This window comes from Penicillium atrosanguineum, assembly GCF_028827265.1.
Source record: "Penicillium atrosanguineum strain IBT 20685 chromosome Unknown utg000002l_segment0_segment0, whole genome shotgun sequence".
Lineage (NCBI taxonomy): Eukaryota > Fungi > Ascomycota > Eurotiomycetes > Eurotiales > Aspergillaceae > Penicillium > Penicillium atrosanguineum.
In genome coordinates, this window is record NW_026623134.1 from 3,154,545 (window position 1) to 3,174,745 (window position 20,201).

Here is a 20,201-nt window from a genome sequence, read left to right on the forward strand (position 1 = left end):
TTGCTTCGCGGCTCCCTCTGCATATAGTCGCAGACCATCGGGCCCGAGCAGCCACTCACAGTGCACGCAATAAGCAGTCTATAAGCAACATTCGAGGATGCTCTATTGACCCGAAGTGGAACCCTACCTGTCCTCCGATGGAGCGATTTACTACCTTCCCGGCCGTCACGGGCGATGAAAGCGCTGCCCGCGCTATAATTTCATGCCCGGTGGATCATTGTCGTATTCCCGCCAACTTGGTCGCTCTTTGCTGGGCCCTTTTATTGCGATCGTTCACAGCCGAAGATCATCCCGTGTTTCTACTGAACGAGTCTCCCGTTAAAGCAGACTTGATAGCCCGGACGATCCGTCCTGTTGCATCGGATGCATTGTCTGAGACTTCAGTAAACAATACCGCGGTAATCATTCAAGATTCATCAGACCAGGACCACGCAGTATCCTCCTCTACTCTGGCGTGGAAATTGAATCTCTTCTCCCAAACGAGCACGCTGCATTCATCAGCAGGCATGGACGAGGCCTTTTTGCTGCAGCTGGGAAACCAGCTAACGCAAATTGTCCAACAGCAGGTTGCAAAGTCGGGCTTCCAGCTAGAACTGTCGACTGCCGAGCTTCCTGCTCTGTCCATCTCCAATCCGTCACCGTGCATATTGCCAGGGCCACAGTTGCTTCACAAGCTAGCTCTCAGCGGTGCTAACGACTCCGCCCCTGCCATTGAATTCTTGGCGGCGGATGGAAGCATTCGTTGTCTAACGTATAGTTCTTTGGATCGACTGTCTTCGAAGCTTGCGGCAAAGATCCTCTCGGCTTCTGCAGCTCAGGTTAATCATGCACAGAGGTTTGTGGTGCCCGTGCTCCTGCCTCAGTCTGTGGAGTTGTACATCTCGCAGTTGGCAATTTTGAAGGCCGGTGGAGCATTCTGTCCATTGAACACCGACGCACCTCCGGACAGGATAGAATTTATCATCCAGGATGTAGCAGCATCCGTTGTAATTACTCGGGATGCCCTGGCCACAAGGATGCCCCAGGACGAGCATCTGGCTGTGATCAAGGTGGATGGAATTGAAACGAACGAGACGAACGACCCGAACTTTATAGAACCGGTGGTGCATAGCTCCCCTACCGATCTGGCCTATGTCATGTACACCTCCGGATCTACAGGCCGCCCCAAAGGCGTTGGGGTCTCTCATTTGGCTGCTACCCAATCGTTACTTGCGCATAATGACTTGATACCCCATTTCAATCGGTTTTTGCAATTTGCATCGCCCACGTTTGATGTTTCCGTTTTTGAAATTTTCTTCCCTTTTATGCGAGGAGCAACCCTCATCGGCTCCGAGAGAGAGCAGATGCTGCTGGACATTTCACACGTTATGACCGAAATGAAAGTTGACGGTGCGGAGTTGACACCCACCGTGGCAGGAGAACTGCTACGCACACGAGCAGCCGCGCCGTTTTTGCGGGTTCTGCTGACCATTGGAGAAATGCTCACCAAACATGTTGTGGAGGAGTTTGGTCAGTCGGAGGACTCGGTGGGTATTCTTCATGGAATGTATGGACCAACCGAAGCTGCGATTCACTGTACCGCGGCCACACACTTCTCGGCCAGTTCCCGAGTAAACTTGATTGGCGAGCCTTTCAAAACAGTCTCTGCTTTTATCATGTCTATGGACTTTGACGACAAATCTTCCTTGGGTCTTCAACCCCTTCCGCTGGGTGAGATTGGTGAGCTTGTCGTGGGCGGTCCCCAGCTTGCTGATGGTTATATCAATCGGCCTGAAGAGAACGCCAAGGCATTCATCGAGAGTCCCCAATATGGTCGACTTTACCGGACTGGTGACAAAGCTCGTATGTTGCCTTCTGGAGAGATCGAATGCCTTGGCCGTCTTTCCAGCGGTCAGGTCAAGCTCCGAGGCCAGCGGATTGAGCTCGGTGAAATTGAACATGTAATTTGCCGAGCCCAGGACATTCGAAGTGCTGTTGCCATTGTCAGTGGCGGAAGCTTGGTTTCATTTGTTCTTGTCAGCGATAAAGGTACCACTGATCGTGCCCTACGAGATATCTGTCGTCAATGGTTACCTCGATATATGGTCCCCAGTGAATTCATCCTGGTCAATCAGTTTCCTCAGCTACCATCAGGCAAAATTGATCGCAAGGCCCTGGAAGCTGATTTTATCCGCCTCCGCAGTACTTCACAATCTGTGGATCAACAGCAGTTCCGGGACGAGATCGAAGAGACCATCGTCTCGTGTGTGGTCGACGTGCTTGGTAGGAAACTTTCTCCAGAGGAGTCTCTGACAGCCGCTGGTCTCGATTCTCTTGCCGCGATTCGGCTTGCCTCTCATCTTTTGGGTGCTGGTATTCCTTCGGACGTGGCTCGTCTGTTGGAAGCTGATTGTGTGGAGGGGATATGGCAGCTCGCGAGAGATACGGAGAAGACGCAGACAACCGAGGCTTCCCAAGCAGGCCTTGTGAAAATCCGCCAATTAGTTGCAGATGCCGGTGCTTCAAGGATAGAGTCACTCGGATTGAGTGCACAAGTGTCTGAGATCGAACCATGTAGCCATATTCAACAGGCGATGATACTGGAAACCGCCCGAGACGCCAAAGCATACTGTAACTGGATCGAATTGGAATTTCAACGTTCGAAATCAATTGATTACACCGCTGTCCAGAACGCATTTGTCCAGCTCTTCCTACGAAATGATCTGCTGCGATCAGGGTTCGTGGAGATCGGTCTCAAGGATCATTCATATGCTCGCTTCACAAGAAAAATTCTCAATGAGCAGCTGTTTCTAAAGCGCGACACGTTTGACTATGATCTCCCTTTGGTTGCAGAGCTAGATCTCCTCCAGCCTATTCGGATTCAGCTGAGGGAATCACAGAAGCACATCCGAGTACTGGTGCACATTCACCATGCTTTGTACGATGGATGGTCCTGGCAGTTAATATTACAAGATCTTCATCGCCTTTTGCTTGGGGAAGATCTGCCACCAAAATCTGCATACAACATCGTAACTGATTTCTTCATCGAGCATAAACTGAGCGGATCCACCAACGAGTCTTCTATATTTTGGCGTGATCAACTGCAAGGTGCCTCTGGCGCGAACTTTCCTAAGTTTCATGGAAAAACTGACGTCTCTGCAAGTACCCACGTGGCCACCCGGGTGCTCGAGGTCTCTGTATCAAAACTCAACGATGTATCACAGCATCTAAGAGTGAGCCGACAGACAATTTTTCAGGCCGCATACTGCTACATTCTCTCTTCCTATCTTGGCTTTGATGATGTCGTCTTCGGTACGGTCTTCTCTGGTCGTACCTTGCCGGTCAAAGGAATTGAAACGGTCCTGGGACCGTGTATTCGAACGCTTCCTACGCGCATGGATCTCGGCAAGATGCAAAATGTGACGGATCTCTTACTGGCAATCCAAAACATGAACCTCAAGTCTCTGGAGCATGGAAACCTTCCTTTGCAAGACATCAAGAAGGCTTCTGGTATTGAAATGCACTTGAGCCTGTTCGACACGGCGCTCGTGTGGCAAGAAAGCATTTGGTCCAACGACGAACACCGCGACTTGTTCTGGGAAGTTGGGGCTGCGGAATTCTTAGAGTTCGCCCTTTTGCTCGAGTTTGAGCCCAGACAAGACAAAATTTTTGCGAAGGCCACTTGCCAGGGCTCTATTCTGCCCTTCAAACAAGCACAGATTCTCTTGGAACAGATCGACCATGTGGCATCCATCTTTATCGACCTTCCTGCCCTTCTCATCGACCAAATCGGCGGCTATCTTCCTCAGGCAACCCTTTCAATTTCCACCTCTGAGTTCGAACGCCAGCAGGAACTTCCATGTTTCATTTCAGGGGTTGAAATTGCGTCCATCAATCCTGCTACAGGTATTTGCACTATCTACCCGAATTTCCCATCATCTACATCCCCAGGAAACACGGAAATGCCGATCAAAAAGACGTTTGCCATGGTTGTGACAGATCAGACTGCCACCGGCCTTCTTCCCCGCGGCGCATATGGAGAAATATGCTTTGGTGGCGATCAAATGGTAAGTCTTCTGAAATTTGCTTATTCGAGCAAAGACTAATATTATTTGAAAGGCAAATGTTCTTCCTGATACGAAAATCCCAGATGCGGGAAGGTTCATTGAGAACCGTGAGCATGGCCGACTGTTCATGACTGGAGAATATGGAAGGCTACTTGCAGACGGCTCGATCATGCTCCTTCCAAGCCGTGACCAGCTCAAACTGCATGGCCAGTGTATCGATCTGGTTGAGATAGATCGAGCCATTATCTCGTCAGAGTTGGTTGAGAATGCTTGCAGTGTTGTCTGGAACGAGCCTTCTACGAACCAGCAGCAATTGGCAGCCTTTTGGGTCTCTAAAGAGAAGATTTTGGACAGCGTGCAGCTCGAATCATTGACAGAGCGCCTCTTCTCTGAGATTTCCATGAGGCTTCCATTTTCCGAAATCCCGTCCCTTCTTGTCTCTGTCAATGAGATACCCATGACCGAAGCCCACCGGAGAGATTATGCCAAAATTTTTAACAAGCTCGAACGGTCGACCTCGGAAGATCTCAAAATATTCTCGCGCAAGCTTGGTGTAGCTGAGGTTGATGATCCTCTCACCGATATCGAGAGCACTATTGCGAGGGCCCTATCAGCTGTCACTGCAGTCGGCCTTCAGCATATCCGCAAACACACATCCTTTTACAAGCTTGGTTTGGATTCCCTGAGTGCCATTTCCTTGTCGCGGAGATTACAAAATGATGGCTGTGGAAGACTCCCTATTTCGACGATTCTAAGATACAGCTCTGTCACTCAGCTGGCTGCAGTCGTTCCCAGCTTGACAAATGGACATAAAGCCGAGCAGCCTCCGGCGGAGAATTCCATGCCGACGCTGGATGAGACCTTTGTACTTGCAGTCAAGGATGAATTTGATACCACAGATATACCTGTCGATCGCATCTATCCATGTACGCCATTGCAGGAAGCGATGCTGGCCTCCGATTCCGATGTTGACTCAGCCTACTTCAATCATCTGCTACTTCGTGTGACCACGGATGTTGAGACATTGAGAGCCGCATGGTCCCAGATGCTGCAAAGACATGACATCCTCCGAACTTGTTTCCGGTCAACCAACGATAAGCGATTTGCCTTTGCCCAAGTGGTGTTAAGCCAAGCGGTCTTGCCTTGGACTGAAGTCGAGATATCCGACGAAGTTGACCAGCACGTTGAGGAGAGAAAAGCGGAGTTTGAGTGCCAATCTCCCGTCGGCGGCAACCCTCCCTACTGCTTAACTGTATTTTTGAGTCCCGCTGAGCAGAGCGCACACCTTCTGTTGTCTATTCACCATGCACTGTACGATGGAGAAGGTATTGCACAGTTGCTAAATGAGCTCCAACTCTCTCTCGCAGGCCAAAAGCTGCCAGAACCCACCCAGTTTCATCGATTTATTGATTACATGGTTTCTGCTAGCTCAGATACTTCCGATCAATATTGGGACCGATACCTGTCAGGGGTGACTCCGAGTCTTATTCCTACCCCCGAACAGGCCGAGAGCTCTATAAACCAATCTACCTCGCAGCAGACCAATACAGACCTCAAAGTTCCTCTCGGCTCCTTCAAACAGCGATGCAAAGAGCTATCTGTGACACCCTTGAATATCTTCCACGCTGCATGGGCAAGGTTGCTGTCACTGCATACCGATTCATCTGATGTCTGCTTCGGTAACGTTTTCAGTTGTCGAACTGTTCCTGTTGAGGGCGCGGACCAAATTGTTGGACCTTGTTTCAACACACTACCAGTGCGACTCAAGTTTTCATCCCATTCAACAAATGCAGATGTCCTGAAGCTATCGCAGAAGCATAACAGTGATATCTTACCTCATCAACTTAGCCCTCTACGTCGCATCCAGAGACGTGTACTTCAAGGAGGCTCTCGTCTCTTTGATACGCTGGTCATTCTTCAGACTAGAAACAATGAGCTTGATCCGCAATACTGGGAGCTTGTTCGCGATGAAGGAAACATGGGTTTCCCTCTTATCTGCGAGGTCGTCCCTGACGAACCAAACAACAGCATTCGCATCTGTCTCCATTACCAAGTCTCACACTTGACTCGTGAGGCTACTGAGAAACTTGCCCAGGACTTCGTTGCTCTTGTTGAGCATACCACTCAATATCCTTCAGCCCAGGCTTCTGACAGACATGCAATTGGCATGGATAAACTGCAGATCTTTGAAACGAAAAGTTCTTCTCAAGTCAATTCAATCCAAATGTCTTCCACACAGTCTGAACCCATTCGTGCCTGGTCGTACCAAGAAGAGGCACTGAGGGATATCCTCTGCCAATTCTCTGGGATTGATACAGAGGCTGTGTCCCTCAATACGACTATCTTCCAATTGGGCCTGGATAGTATCAACGCTGTTCAAATCTCGGGTACCTTTCGCAGACTGGGCTACAAAATATCTGCTGGTGATATTCTTGAGGTATGAGAGCTACTCTCAAATTCCTGATTTTCGCTCAATACTAATTTAACTAAGGCTGCTTCGATTGAAAAAATTGCCTCGCTTCTTGAGATCAGCGAGAAGGGCAACAAGCAAGATGAATTTGACTTTTCATCATTCGAGGACAACCATCTGCAAACTGTCTGTAACCAGCTTGGCCTCTCTGTGCAGGCTGTGCAATCTTTGCGACCCTGCACACCCGTTCAGAACGGCATGTTGGCACTGTTCACCCATTCTCACGGCGATTTGTACTTCAATAAAATGGTCTTGAAGTCAAAAGTACCTCTGGACAAAGTGCTACTCAAGGAGGCTTGGTCAAAGGTTGCAGCTGAACATGAAATGCTACGAACTGGTTTCGTTCAACTGCTCGATCAACAGTACCCATTTGCCATGATCACATACCACGATGGCTTTGAAATTCCTTGGCATGAAACTTCAAAGGCCACCTCCAATGGCTCTGTCCAAGAGCAGCGAGTCCTGGAAAATCTCCACCAGCCACCATGGGAAGTTACCGTCGACTCAGGTGAGCAGATCGACGTGGTCCATTTTGCTGCACTTCATGCGATCTATGACGCACAAAGTTTGGAAATGATCTTCTCCGATGTCATGGCAGCATATGAAGGAAAGGCCATTAAGAAGCCTGCTGCCATTTCCGCGACACTTGGACCCATCCTCATCGAAAGTCAAAAGCAAATCGAAAGCGGCCAAGAATTCTGGCAGGGGCTAGCATCAGAAGTCCGTTCATCTAAATTTCCAGACTTGCACCCTATTCGGACTGAAAAAAAAGATTTGCTTGAGACTTCCATTCGCTGCTCGCATCCTCTCAAGACGCTTGAGGGCCGCTGTCGTGAGCTCGGTGTCACCTTGCAGGCAGCTGCGCAAGCATCATGGGCTCGATTGCTTGCTGCATACACAGGAGAGCGAAATGTAGTTTTCGGAACTGTTCTTTCTGGTCGCAGTCTATCTGCGGCTGCTCAGGAAGCTGTTTTCCCATGCTTGGTGACTGTTCCATCGCCTTCGCGTATTGAAGGAACTAACCGTGAGCTTCTGGGCCGAACCTTGATGAGTAACTCATCTTTGGTCAAGAACCAGTTTGCTCCTCTGGCGCAGATTCAAAGATGGCTTGGTAGTGATGAACCACTCTTTGATACTCTGTTTGTTTACCAGAAGTTCTCATCTATGTCAAAGAGACCTGCAGCCTGGATTGTCGCTGATGAAGCGACAAAAATCGATGTATGTTGTTCCTTTGCCTCGCAACTCCTTTTTCCGCACTAGGAGAAGAGATACTGACCCAGTACATAGTACCCTGTGTCCATCGAGTTGCTCCCGCAGTCTACCGATCTTGAGATTCGAATCAGCTATAGGAGCGACCTTGTCCCTGAAGAGCAAGCCATGACTCTTCTGAGCCAATATGATAAACTGCTTGAACAAACTATCTTTGCACCCGAGTCTGATTCCAACGACTATATGTGTCTTGGAAATGATCTGCTCTCTATCACCCCAGCCAAGGAGCAAAAAATCCCAACTTCATTGTCTTTGCTGCACCAATTTGTTGAAGAGAACGCCCAAAGGATTCCGGACAAAGCGGCTTTCGAATTCGCGACTGGTGCCACTGCAGACAGCTTACAGAAAAAGACATGGTCATATTGTGAACTCGACGGGGACGGTAACAGAGTTGCTCACTTCTTGCAAGACAAGGGTGTCGTCCCTGGTGGGATGATAGCCATCTGCTTTGATAAGTGTCCTGAAGCCTCCATCGCAATCCTTGGGATCTTGAAAGCAGGCTGCGCATATTTGGCCATTGATCCCGGCGCTCCTATCTCTCGCAAGCAGTTCATCTTAGAAGATTCCGAAACCAAGATTCTACTTTGCAATCAGGCAAGAAAGACGGAGCTAGAGGGTCTTGCCGGCATTGATGTCCAAGTGCTTGACGAACCCGGTCTATTTGAAGGCCTTTCATCTGCTCCACCAGTGCTTTCACGCGAAATCCAACCTTCTGACACATGCTACTGCCTGTACACTTCCGGCACTACGGGTACACCAAAGGGCTGTGAGATCACCCATGACAATGCCGTCCAAGCAATGTTGGCATTCCAGAGGCTGTTTTCTCTACACTGGGACGAAGACTCCCGATGGCTACAATTTGCCTCGTTCCACTTCGACGTCAGTGTTCTTGAACAATACTGGAGCTGGAGTGTTGGAATCTGTGTGACTTCATGTCCTCGAGATCTTCTCTTTGAGGATTTGCCGGGCACGATTCAAAAGCTCCAAATTACACATATCGATCTGACACCCAGCTTGGCACGATTGGTTCACCCTGATGAAGTTCCCTCTCTGTGCCGAGGAGTATTCATCACTGGCGGTGAGGCCCTCAAGCAAGAGATCCTCGATGCTTGGGGCAAGCATGGAGTCATTTACAATGGCTATGGACCAACAGAAGTCACCATCGGTTGTACCATGCTTCCACGAATGCGCGCTAATGACAAGCCTTCCAACATTGGGCCACAGTTCGATAACGTGGGATCATATGTTTTCCGCCCTGGAACTTCCACACCAGTTGTGCGCGGTGGGCTCGGTGAGCTATGCGTGTCTGGACCTTTGGTCGGAAAGGGGTACTTGAATCGTGCGGAGCTCACCCAAGAACGTTTTCAAGAGCTGCCTGAATACGGAGATCGCTTTTACCGAACAGGCGATTTGGTTCGGATCTTATATGATGGCAGTTTCCAATTCCTCGGCCGGATCGACGACCAGGTCAAGCTCCGTGGTCAGCGGCTTGAGATTGGGGAGATCAACGAAGTCATCAAGCAAGCTACTCCTGAGTTGAATGAAGTGGCTACACTGGTCATCAAGCATCCAAAGCAGACCAAAGATCAGCTGGTCTCCTTTATCACGAGGGTTGATGCTGACAAGTCTCGAAATGTTGGAGTTTGCGCCGACGAAAATCACCGGGCTCTTCTGTCCACGATCAAGGCAGCTTGCCACACTCATCTGCCAGGCTACATGGTGCCTACACATATCATCCCGATGACACGTTTCGCTCTATCAGCAAACAACAAGGCAGAGATAAACGTCCTGAAGAGCATTTATCAAGAGCTTTCTCCTGAAGATCTTCAGAAATTGACGTCTATGACTGTCGATGGGTCAAAGAGGACTGAGCAGGAAGGAAGAATCATCTCCATCTTGGCCAAGTTCATTGGGTCAACTGATGGAGCTATCTCTTCGTGGTCGAGCATCTACGAGCTTGGCCTTGACTCTATTTCGGTGATATCATTTTCCAGAAGTCTCAGAGAAGCTGGCTTTTCTCAAGCTCAACCATCCCTGATCATGAAGCGTAAGTTGAGTCGCCTGTTTGTATAGACATTTAGCTAATACGGATGCAGACCCTACTGTTGCAGGCATGGCATTGGCCCTAAAAATCTCCACGGCTCCATCTGTCTCTCTAGAAAATCTCCACAGAAACGCCAGACAGCATATAGAAGCCTTTGCACACAAGCACTCGCACTCTGTCATAGAGAGTATCGGGGTGGTCGACAGCGATGTTGAGCAAATTGCACCTTGCACACCACTCCAGGAGGGTATTATCTACCATTTCCTGTCGAGCACGACACCCTTGTATTGCTCATCCTTTACCTTTGAACTCGACTCCCAAATTGTCCTTGAGAAATTGCAAAATGCTTGGAGCCAGGCTCAGGACCAAGTCCAAATGCTGCGAGCTCGCTTTTCGCCATCATCGGATGGTTATGCTCAAGCTGTCTTGAAGAAGGATGTTCTTCCTTGGTTCCAGACAAAGGTTGACTCCGAGGAAGAAATCGAAATCTCACACAAAAGGCACCTTGAGAAATGGATTTCTTCTCTTGGAAATCTCTCTGCACAGCTCTGGGAGGTCGGAGTGGTCAGTTCTCCAGAGAAGTCGGTGATGAACCTCAACATATTTCACGCCCTTTACGATGGCAACAGCTTAGCTCTTCTACTTGAACTGGTTGCGCACATCTACCTTGACAGCCAAATGGCTTTGGAGCATCCTCCTGGGTTCTTGGATGTCCTGCATTTAGGCCCCCTTTGCAAAGACCCCTCAGAGCAGGCATTTTGGAAAGAACATCTCGTCAATCGTCAAAGTCGGGCTTTGCCAAAGTCGGAAGATAAATCCAACAGCCCCATCCTGGAGAACATTCGAATTGATAGTACGGAACATTTGAATCGCCTAAGGAATTCTCTCAATGTTACCGAGCAAGCTGTGCTTCACGCCTGTTGGCTATTGACTCTTTACCGACACTATTCATTTGTACCATCCCTTGGTATCATTGCTTCTGGTCGAATGATCGATGTCATTGGAATTGCAAATGTCGTTGGCCCTTTGTTCAACACCATTCCCAGCAACTTCCAGCTTCATGGTCTCAAGTCGTGGTCCGACGTTGCTCAGTGGTGCCATGAATACCACGTGGCAACAATCCCATTCCAATACACCGCTCTCCGTGATATTTCCAAATGGCTCGGAAAAAATCCCGATGAGCGACTTTTCGAGTCTCTCTTTGTCTTTCAAAGAGAAAACTCCAAAAGTGACTCGTCAACAGATGGCCTTTGGAGTCCCTTGGCCTCGGAAGCACAGCACGAGTATCCCTTGGCCTTTGAGATTGTGCGCAATGGAGACGAATACCTCACTGCTACGCTTGCTGCTAAGGGCCATGTCTTGTCTCTTAAGGCGGCTCAGCAGATCCTCGCCACATTCAAGGAAATTTTGTCAGAGTTTGCAGATAATCCGGAACAACAATTACCGTATATGAATGGATTTATGGACGAGCATGAGGCCCGACCAAACGGAGAAGAAATTGAGAAGCCAAAAGAGTGTCTTAACTCTTCTGGAAATGGTGATGAATCTCTATTCCAATGGACTCCTCGGGCTTGCACAATCCGGAATGTGATTGCAACTCTTGCCGGAGTAGACGCGCAGTCAATTGGAGAAGATACATCTATTTTCGAGGTTGGACTCGACAGTATTGACGCAATCAAATTGTCCACACGGTTGAGTAAGCTGAGCATCAAGCTCCCAGTTAGCGCTATCATGCGCCACCGCAGTGTCAAGGGCATGGTGGGTCAATTAACGGAGACAGTCTACGAGGAACAAAATGGTACATATCCGTTGCTGGGTCAGATGGAGAGAGCCCTTAAAGAGTTCCTCGATCGTGAGGAACTTGTTCCCCAGGGTGCCTCTCGAATCCTTCCAGCCACACCGATCCAGGAGGCGATGATGGCCGAAATGTCTGCCTCCGAGTACCAGCATTACTACAACCATGACATTTTGAAGATTGAGCCTCATGTTGATGTCACAAAGCTTCAAGAAGCATGGAGAGCGGTCGTGAGGGCCCATCCCATTCTTCGCACATCCTTTGTTGAAGTCTGGGATCCGGAAATTTCCGCCTCCTACGCCCAGGTCGTCCACACCGAAGACACCTTCGATTTCCAGGCAGTGCAGCTGGATGGAGAAAACGTGGACTCGGTCATCAAAGCTCAACGTGCCAGGGCATCTACTGAACTTGCCGGAAAGCCGCTCCTTACTATAACGTCCGCGGTGGATGGTGAGGACCGTTACCTTGTTCTGTCAATTGCTCATGCTCTTTACGATGGCTGGTCAATCAATCTGCTTCATGAAGACGTTGCCAGATCCTACGCTGGAGAAGACTACGCCCGCTCACCACCTGACGCCATTCTGGAGCAAATTCTCGCGTCCTCTGGTGATCGTGCTCTCAAGTTCTGGAGAGCAACACTATCCAATTGCACGCCAGTGACCTTCCCGTCAGGACAAGACTCCACGGAAGATTCTCGGGTCGTTTATCGTGCAGAAAAATCGCTCTCAATCTCCTTTGAAAAGGCCGAGTCATTTTGCAAGCGCAATGGCATTACAATGCAAGCACTTCTGGTCAGCTGCTGGTCCCTCGTGCTAGCTACCTATGTCAAGAAACTAGACGTGGTCTTTGGTCTTGTTCTCTCTGGCCGTAATGTGACTGGCTCTGAAAATGTGATGTTCCCAACAATGAACACGGCGGCTATGCGAGTCATCCTTCACGGTGCTCGTCTGGAACTGCTGAAGTATGTGCAAGAGACCCTGTTGGAAATGTCTGAGCATCAGCATTTCCCATTGCGGCGCGCAAGACCCGATACGAGATCTCAACAATTGTTTGACACTCTCTTCATCTACCAGAAGAAGCCATCGGAGACCAGCACCCCGGAGTTGGCTCTATACAAGTCCACTGGCGGTGCATCAGACGTCGAGTATCCAGTCTGCGTCGAGGTTGAAGGTGTCGGAGCAAACCTCGTGGCTCGGGTTGCTTGCAGTGGGCATGTTCTTGGAGAAAAGGGTACGCTTGATCTCTTGGAACGGATGGGCAAAGTCCTGACATCCATTATCGATGAGCCCGCCCAGCAGACTGTCGGCTTTGAAGGAGACAGGATGGAAATTTGCAGCATGTTCTTCACTGTAGACGCCTCTTCACAGGTTGTCCAAAACAGCACAATCCGCAAGACCGTAAGTCAACAACCATGGACTTCGCTCGAGTCGAAGATCCGCAATGTCCTCGCCGTTGTGTCGGGAGTGCCCAGAGATTCGATTGAGAGGGAAGCGAACATTTTCCAGCTCGGGTTGGACAGTATCAGTGCTATCAAGGTTGCTGCACTCCTCAAAAAACAATCGATCAAATTGGCCGTGAGTGACATGCTCAGAGCCGGCACCGTCGAGAAGATGGCCATTGCGGTGAACAATCACCATACAGAGCTCACTTCGACAGAAGTTGCCAGCTTCCTCGAAAGATCGCTTGAAGGGATTGAAGCAGATTCACTCCTACAATCCTATGGCATTGATCTTGATCAAGTTGAGATTGTTTTGCCCGCAACTGCTGGACAGACATACTTCCTTGCTATGCATACCTTGAACCCAAGCATCTTCTATCCCGAATTCCACTACTTGGCATCACAACTGCACCAGGATGTTCTCGACGGTGCATGGGCACGTCTCGCCGAGTTAACACCCATGCTTCGGACGGTGTTTATGCCAGCAGACAAAGAACCGCATCTACCCTATGTCCAGGCTGTGCTGAAGCACGTACACAACCCGACTGTCTGGCATCAGAATGTCGACGAGCTTGTCACGCCCAATACCAAGCAGCCCTTTGGCGCGCTGCCAGCTACATTACATGCTTGCCAGACTTCGGAAGGGACGGCGCTTGCGTTGCAGATCCATCATGCACTATATGACGCCATAAGCCTTCCATCCATGATGGACAGATTTGCCTATCTTTGCCGCTCTATCTCGTCCGAATCAAGATCGGAACCCCATGATCTGTCGCGATTCGTGGCGTTCCAACAGATTCATTCGCCGGTGGATTTCCGGCGGCAGTTCTGGCAAAAATACCTGGGCCAGATCTCAATCGATAGTGCAAATGGCAAATGCCGGGGTGACTTTGGCGCTATTCAGCAACACTACCGACCGGGTCTAGTCTCGAACATGTCTCGTGTCGAAATAGCCGCCCAGAAACAGGGCCTCGGTGTCCAATCGATCTTCCTGGCTGTTTATGCTCGAGTGCATGCTCAGATCCTCGCTGCGGCGGGTGTAGACAGTAAGGAGATCCCGAGACAGCTCGTGGTCGGGCTGTATCTCGCCAATCGGTCGCATGATTTGGAGGGGCTGTCAGAACTCATGGCTCCCACTGTCAACATCGTGCCGCTTCGTCTGGACGACAAGCTTAGCCACGATCAGGAGTCACTCTTTGTTGCCGCTCGGAAGATCCAAGACGACATCAATGAGATCAGCATGATCCAGCATTCGGGCGTCTCTCTCGTAGAAATTGCCAGATGGACCGGGGTGCGAATCAGCACATGTGTCAACTTCCTGCGACTGCCCGAAAAAGAGTCTACCGATGCCGCGGACGCCACCGATCGTGTGGAATTCAAGCCTCTTGGACGCGACAAGCTGTCCAGCCTCCGGTTATCTATTCTGAGCCGGCCTGACCAGTCGCGCACCAACGGTGACACTGCAGCCTCGTTGAGCCCAGCCCCGCCCGTACATGTTGGATCCACGGCAGCGATGCAAGATGTCTTCATGGTAAGTTGACAGATCCCAGCAATCCACCACAACCCGGCACTAATGCATTTCTCTACGTGTTTTAACAGCCTACAATCGATGTGGAGGCAGCCATCCGAGACGCCCGATTGGACTTTGGAATTTTTGCTCCCGAAGCTCGACTCGATCACTCCACTGCAGAGCAGATGATCGAGAAAGTTCGACAGGAGATGGGCGCCTTGGTGGAAACCTTGGAGATTGTATAGAGATGATAGAGAGCCCAGGAAGAAGGGAAATTGCGGACTACCACCACCACCCTCATTGGGGGGGGGTTTGCTCCTCCCTTTCGCAACCGCAACCCTGGGAACCATTTGTTTTAGTCATTTTCATTTTCATTTTCATTTTCATTCCAGCGTTTAGAGTTTTGGTTACGGGCGAGCCGCTCATCTCCTTTCCTGTGCATATATTGTTTTTACGGTACTTTTGGCGTTGGATGTGTTCGGTCTAATAAATGGATGTTCATAGAACCAGAGGGGCAACCAAGACCCACGCGGATCGCGGATGATCGGAGTCTCGTTTATCAGTTTCCCCACCAAGACAGGGTCGATAATCGATAGTACAGTATACTGAGTCCGAGTCCGAATCAAGGAGTAGCCCATGTTTTAGGACACGATAGTGTAAAACTCTTTCGGGAGCCGGATGCGCCTCCATCACTGCAGAAATGGAATGGGGAAAATTCTCATATTCTCTGCAAGTGCCGAGCAAAACTGATGAATCAGATGAAAACGCCCTAAGAGTCGAGTGGGACTCATGGGTGGAAGCCACCAAAGCAAGGGCAATCCGCGTGGCCTATCGAGTCGCAACAATAGCCATCTGACCGTGGGGCCAGGGCCATCGGCCCAGTGCAACCCATGTCTCCTCTTTCTGATGCATGGGTTATTGTCCATCGAGTGGACAACGGCAGATTTGACGCGCAGATCTCGCGGTGGCTGCCTGGCGCAGGGGCGAACCCCGGACCCAGGGTCCGTGAAGTCAAAATGAAAAAAGTGGAAAATGGAATAACTATGGAAACAATGATAAAAGCAAACATGGAATAATCAAGTACACACGGGCACGAAGGGTCGTCGTAGTTACGCAGATAATAGATCTGTGCATCTATTGTTCTCATGAGATCGTACATCGTACCATCGTACCATCGTACCATATACTTGGACGGTATAGATCTGACTAAGCCCACTATTTGTTTATGTCACGACGCGTCCCCGCCGCTAACCCCAAAACGGCATCGAGGATCAACAACGCGACGTGCGCGTTTCTTGTACATTAACTTTCACCTCCATTCTTCACATTCCTGTCATCGATCTCCCTTGAGACCACTCCTTTCTCTCTCTCTCCACCCCCCTCTCCGGTCTCCCTCTCTCTCGTCAACTCTTCGCCATAACATTCCAATCCTCTTTCGACCTTATAACTCGCGTGAGACTCACGATAAGTCTTGGAGGGGATCTGCCCCTTACGCTTCCGTGCTTGGTTGAATAGACTGGAATAAAGAATCCAACTCCTCGCCAACTACGCCCTATTTTGCCTGGAGTGTTAAGGCCATCACCGAATGTCCGTGGGCCCGACCTGAAACATTCCCGCGCGTCCTTGGACAGTACCAGCGCGTGTCCGTGTTTGTTCCCCTCCCCCCTCTCGGCCTGATTCGGAGGGACCAATCCGGGTGAAGGCCACAAGTAAACCTTCGGAATTCCTTGTGTCTCGACATGCATGGATGAAGCTGCCTGCTTTGCCACTTGCTGCGCCTTCCTTCTTAGCATTCCAGAGCAGCGTTCCTGCCCTCTTCCTTGAGTCACCCTGGTGATTTCTCTTAGAACCTCTTGTCCGACGTCGAAAGACTTTGGCCTTTTCACAAGAACCTCTGCTGGAGAGTATCGGTATCGATTTCTGTGATCTCTGAGCCCGTCGTTGGTGGGCAGAGATCATCATACGCGGATTGGCTCACCTGTCATTCTGGGATTGTTGCGCGGTGGACTCACATTCCCCAGTCATGGTTGCGACCTTTTCGCCGCACCGGGACTCCGGCGGCACGCTCCATCTACCATCGCACTCTGGACTTCACCACGTCGATGCCAGTTCCGCTATCCGCCAGCTTCGGCGCTCTTTGTCGCGCTCTCCTTCCAAGAGCTCCAGCTTCTTCCTAAACTCTCGCAACGCCTCACCCTCTAAAGCTTCATACATCTCCTCGCCTCTCTCACCTTCACGCCGATCCTCACAGAACAACTTTGTATTATTTCCTTCCTCGGGCCAACAGTCACCTCTTGCGGTTCCCTATCCTCCCAGTGCGAAAATCACTCGGCCGGTGATGCGACGGCGAACCTCTCCGCGCAGTCCGGCTAAACGCGCTCTAACTTTATCAACGGACGGTGGTAATGCAACTCCTACTCAGCCTATTTCCATGAGGATGGGTGAGGATGAGGAAAATGCGCTCACATTAGATGACCTGATGGGTCAAAGTGAGATCAATACTTGCGCCAGTCCTTTTCTTTCAACCACTCCAGGTGTCCCTCCGTCTGACACACCACTCGCACCTCGCTCCACTCTCTCGCGCATCGAAAAGCGTCGAAGTGGTACCTTCGGAAATTACGCCACCATTAGTCCGTTGAAACGCAGTGACGGTATAATGAATCTGGACCAGGCCTCGCGGGGCAGTCCCTCCGCAAAAAGGCGCAGTGTACATGCACCCAACACTTCAGATTTCAGCATCTTCGATACCGATCAAGAACATGCGCCCACTGATGCTTCCGCAAGTGATATCTCGCCTTTACCGACCCCGATTCAATCATTCAGCCCGTTCGCGACCATTCCCAAACGCTCATCATCGTTGCGACGATCCACCCTGCAGCAGCGCCAAGGTGAGCGCTCGCTATTTGGACGACCTAGGGCTGCTGAAGAAGGAGAGATACCTGGTACTCCGCTTGCAGTTCGCCCTCGCATGTCCTTTGACAGCGGTCTCTTTAATGCAGGTCATGATAACCTGTTCTCACCTCTCCCTGCGCCTGCTAGTCCGCTTTTCTCCAACGCGAGTGGCATCAACCCTAGTGCTGCTACTCAGCCCCCTCGTCCTGCCGCTCATCCTCTCTCGCGTACGATCACACAATCCTCATCCGGGTCCAGTTTCGATGACTCGCCCACTCACGAACCCGCTCCCAAGCCTGAACGGCCACCTCGCCCTCTCAACTTCTCCAAGTCTCTACCGGCTGGTGCAACTCGTCCCGCTCCAGTGCGCCGGATCACGCGGGAGGATTCAAGTGGCTCTGACACATTCGCGACACCCGAGAATTTCAAGCTGGTCAAGCCACTGCCGGCTGCGTTCATGTCGACTGGACTGATCTCGAAGAAGAATCGCAATGCTGAGGAGCCGGGCTTCAACAAGAACATGCCTGACACTCCGTGTAAGCGGCCTGTCAATCTGTTCACTGCAGGTCCTAATCCTGCCCCGGACCGCCTCTTTGACCAGTCACGCTTGGTTAGACAATCCGACGATCTGCCTCCCTCGCCTTTCAATCCTCCTTTCTCGACAGCGCGTCCCAGGGTTGCTCGCGGCGCAGGGATATTCAGCAATTCATTTAATCGCCCTGGAGAGCCCTCGCGTCGGGGCAGCTTTGTGAGTGTGGATGGTGATGACATGCTTCAAGCTCAGTCTCCGTCTTCGCGTCAGGACAGCCAACCTTTGAATGATTCCGACTTCCCTCCTACCCCTACTAAACAGACCTTCCTCCCTTCTCGCACCTATCCTCCTGCTACTTCTCAGATCGCACCCTTGGAGCGCTTGTCGGAGTCCAGGGCCGGTTCCCACTCGACTCCCCTGCGTGATCGGTTCCTGCAGGCCTCGCCTCGCACTCCTCGGGATCAGTTCTTCCCTCCTGATCCCAGTGGATTGTCAATTTCGGTGCCGAATGAGCAGCAGTCATTTCAGCCTGACTTTAGCAATTCAGGCCTTCCCGCCACCCCCACTGGCCCCCGCGATTCTTTGCTTTCGAGCAAGCGACCCAGCCTCCAACTCAGTGGATTCCACACTCCCGATGTTGATTCCAGCCTGTCGTCGCGCTTTGAAAGAGCCGAGCTGATTGGCACTGGTGAATTCTCTCAGGTCTATCGGGTTTCTCAGCCATATGAATCCTCTTTCCCCTCTGTCTTCTCTCTACCGTCCAGTGGCCCCAAGTCACCCACTGCTCTGCCTGACCAGGTATGGGCTGTCAAGAAGAGCAAGCAGCCCTACCTGGGCCTGAAGGATCGTGAACGCCGCATCCGTGAGGTGGACATCTTGAAGACTCTGATCCACTCTGACCATGTCATTTCCTTCGTGGACAGCTGGGAGGACTATGGTCATCTATACATCCAAACTGAGTTCTGCGAGGAGGGCAGCTTGGATGTTTTCCTGGCTCAGGCTGGCCTCAAGGCTCGAGTCGATGATTTCCGCATCTGGAAGATTCTCCTCGAAATGTCTCTGGGTCTCAAGGAAATTCACGACCAGGGGTTCATCCACCTTGACCTAAAGCCCGCCAATATCTTGGTCACCTTCGAGGGTGTGCTCAAGATCGCAGACTTTGGCATGGCTGCACGCTGGCCCGCTGAGGATGGCATTGAGGGGGAAGGTGATCGCGAGTATATTGGACCGGAGATTCTCATGGGCCGGTTCGACAAGCCCGCGGACATTTTCTCTCTCGGACTGATCATGTTTGAAATCGCCGGCAATGTGGAGCTACCGGACAACGGAGTGTCTTGGCAAAAGCTCCGTAACGGTGACATGAGCGATGTCCCCAGTCTGACCTGGAGTTCAGAAACCAGCATCTTCCGCGATGCATCAGGCAACCCTGTTTCGGAATCTTCTTCCTTTGAAGAGCTCTGTGCCTCTGACCTAGGTGACGATGACTTTGGGGACGAGTTTCTGACGAGCCGCAAGCTGGGCGCCGGAAATCCAACTCCATTAGAGCGCAGCGGTGAGCTTGTCAACCCTCCGGACTTTATGGTCCATTCCCATCACCCTCAGGCATTGGACAAGATTGTCCGCTGGATGATTTCCCCTGAACCGATTGATCGACCTACAGCCGACCAGATCCTGGAAACGTACGGAGTCCAATTTGTCAGTCGACGACGTCGTGCCGGCGCTACCATCTTTGAGGGCAACTGGGGCCCTGCCGATGAGATCCTCGCCGAAGATGCCGAGATGATTGACGTGTAATCTATGCTCCCCTTTCCGCGATTTGTGCATATGGAGGGTGTTCTGTGTCTTATGTTTCCCCTTTTTTCCTTTGTCATTTTCCGGCGTTCATTACGACTCGGCGCAGCTTTGTTTCTTCCTATCTTTGACATCATGTTTTCGGATCACGACCTTGTTTCTTCCGGGCTTCTCGGCTTGAAGCCGAAATTTTTGTTTTTAATGAACCGGAAACTTCCTCGTGGGGTGCTTCTTGATCCCAATCTTCTGGGATTTGAAGCCACTTTACCAGTTTCTCGGACTATTTGTCCATCCCTCGTCATGACCCGGTGGAGTTTACAGAGGGTTCAATACCCTGGAGTTTCGGTGTGGCGTTTCGCCCCTCGTTTGCGGCGTCTTTACTTTACGTTTCCTTTGTTCCAGCCTAGCATTACT

General features: G+C 50.8%; 2 protein-coding genes across 2 annotated transcripts; both read left to right on the top strand.

Moving 5' to 3' along the window:
• Positions 1 to 506: 506 nt before the first annotated feature.
• On the top strand, positions 507 to 14,817 carry N7443_002982 (uncharacterized protein; the record flags this gene model as incomplete). Its single annotated transcript, XM_056883038.1, has 6 exons — positions 507 to 4,046; positions 4,099 to 6,483; positions 6,538 to 7,734; positions 7,804 to 9,832; positions 9,882 to 14,593; positions 14,662 to 14,817. The coding sequence occupies 6 exons, from the start codon at positions 507 to 509 to the stop codon at positions 14,815 to 14,817; spliced, it is 14,019 nt and encodes a 4,672-aa protein (XP_056744879.1).
• Positions 14,818 to 16,595: 1,778 nt separating this feature from the next.
• Positions 16,596 to 19,790, top strand: N7443_002983 (tyrosine protein kinase SWE1; the record flags this gene model as incomplete). The annotated part of the gene is made up of 1 exon (XM_056883039.1): positions 16,596 to 19,790. One exon carries the CDS (start codon positions 16,596 to 16,598, stop codon positions 19,788 to 19,790), a length of 3,195 nt encoding a protein of 1,064 aa, XP_056744880.1.
• Between the last annotated feature and the right edge of the window lie 411 nt (positions 19,791 to 20,201).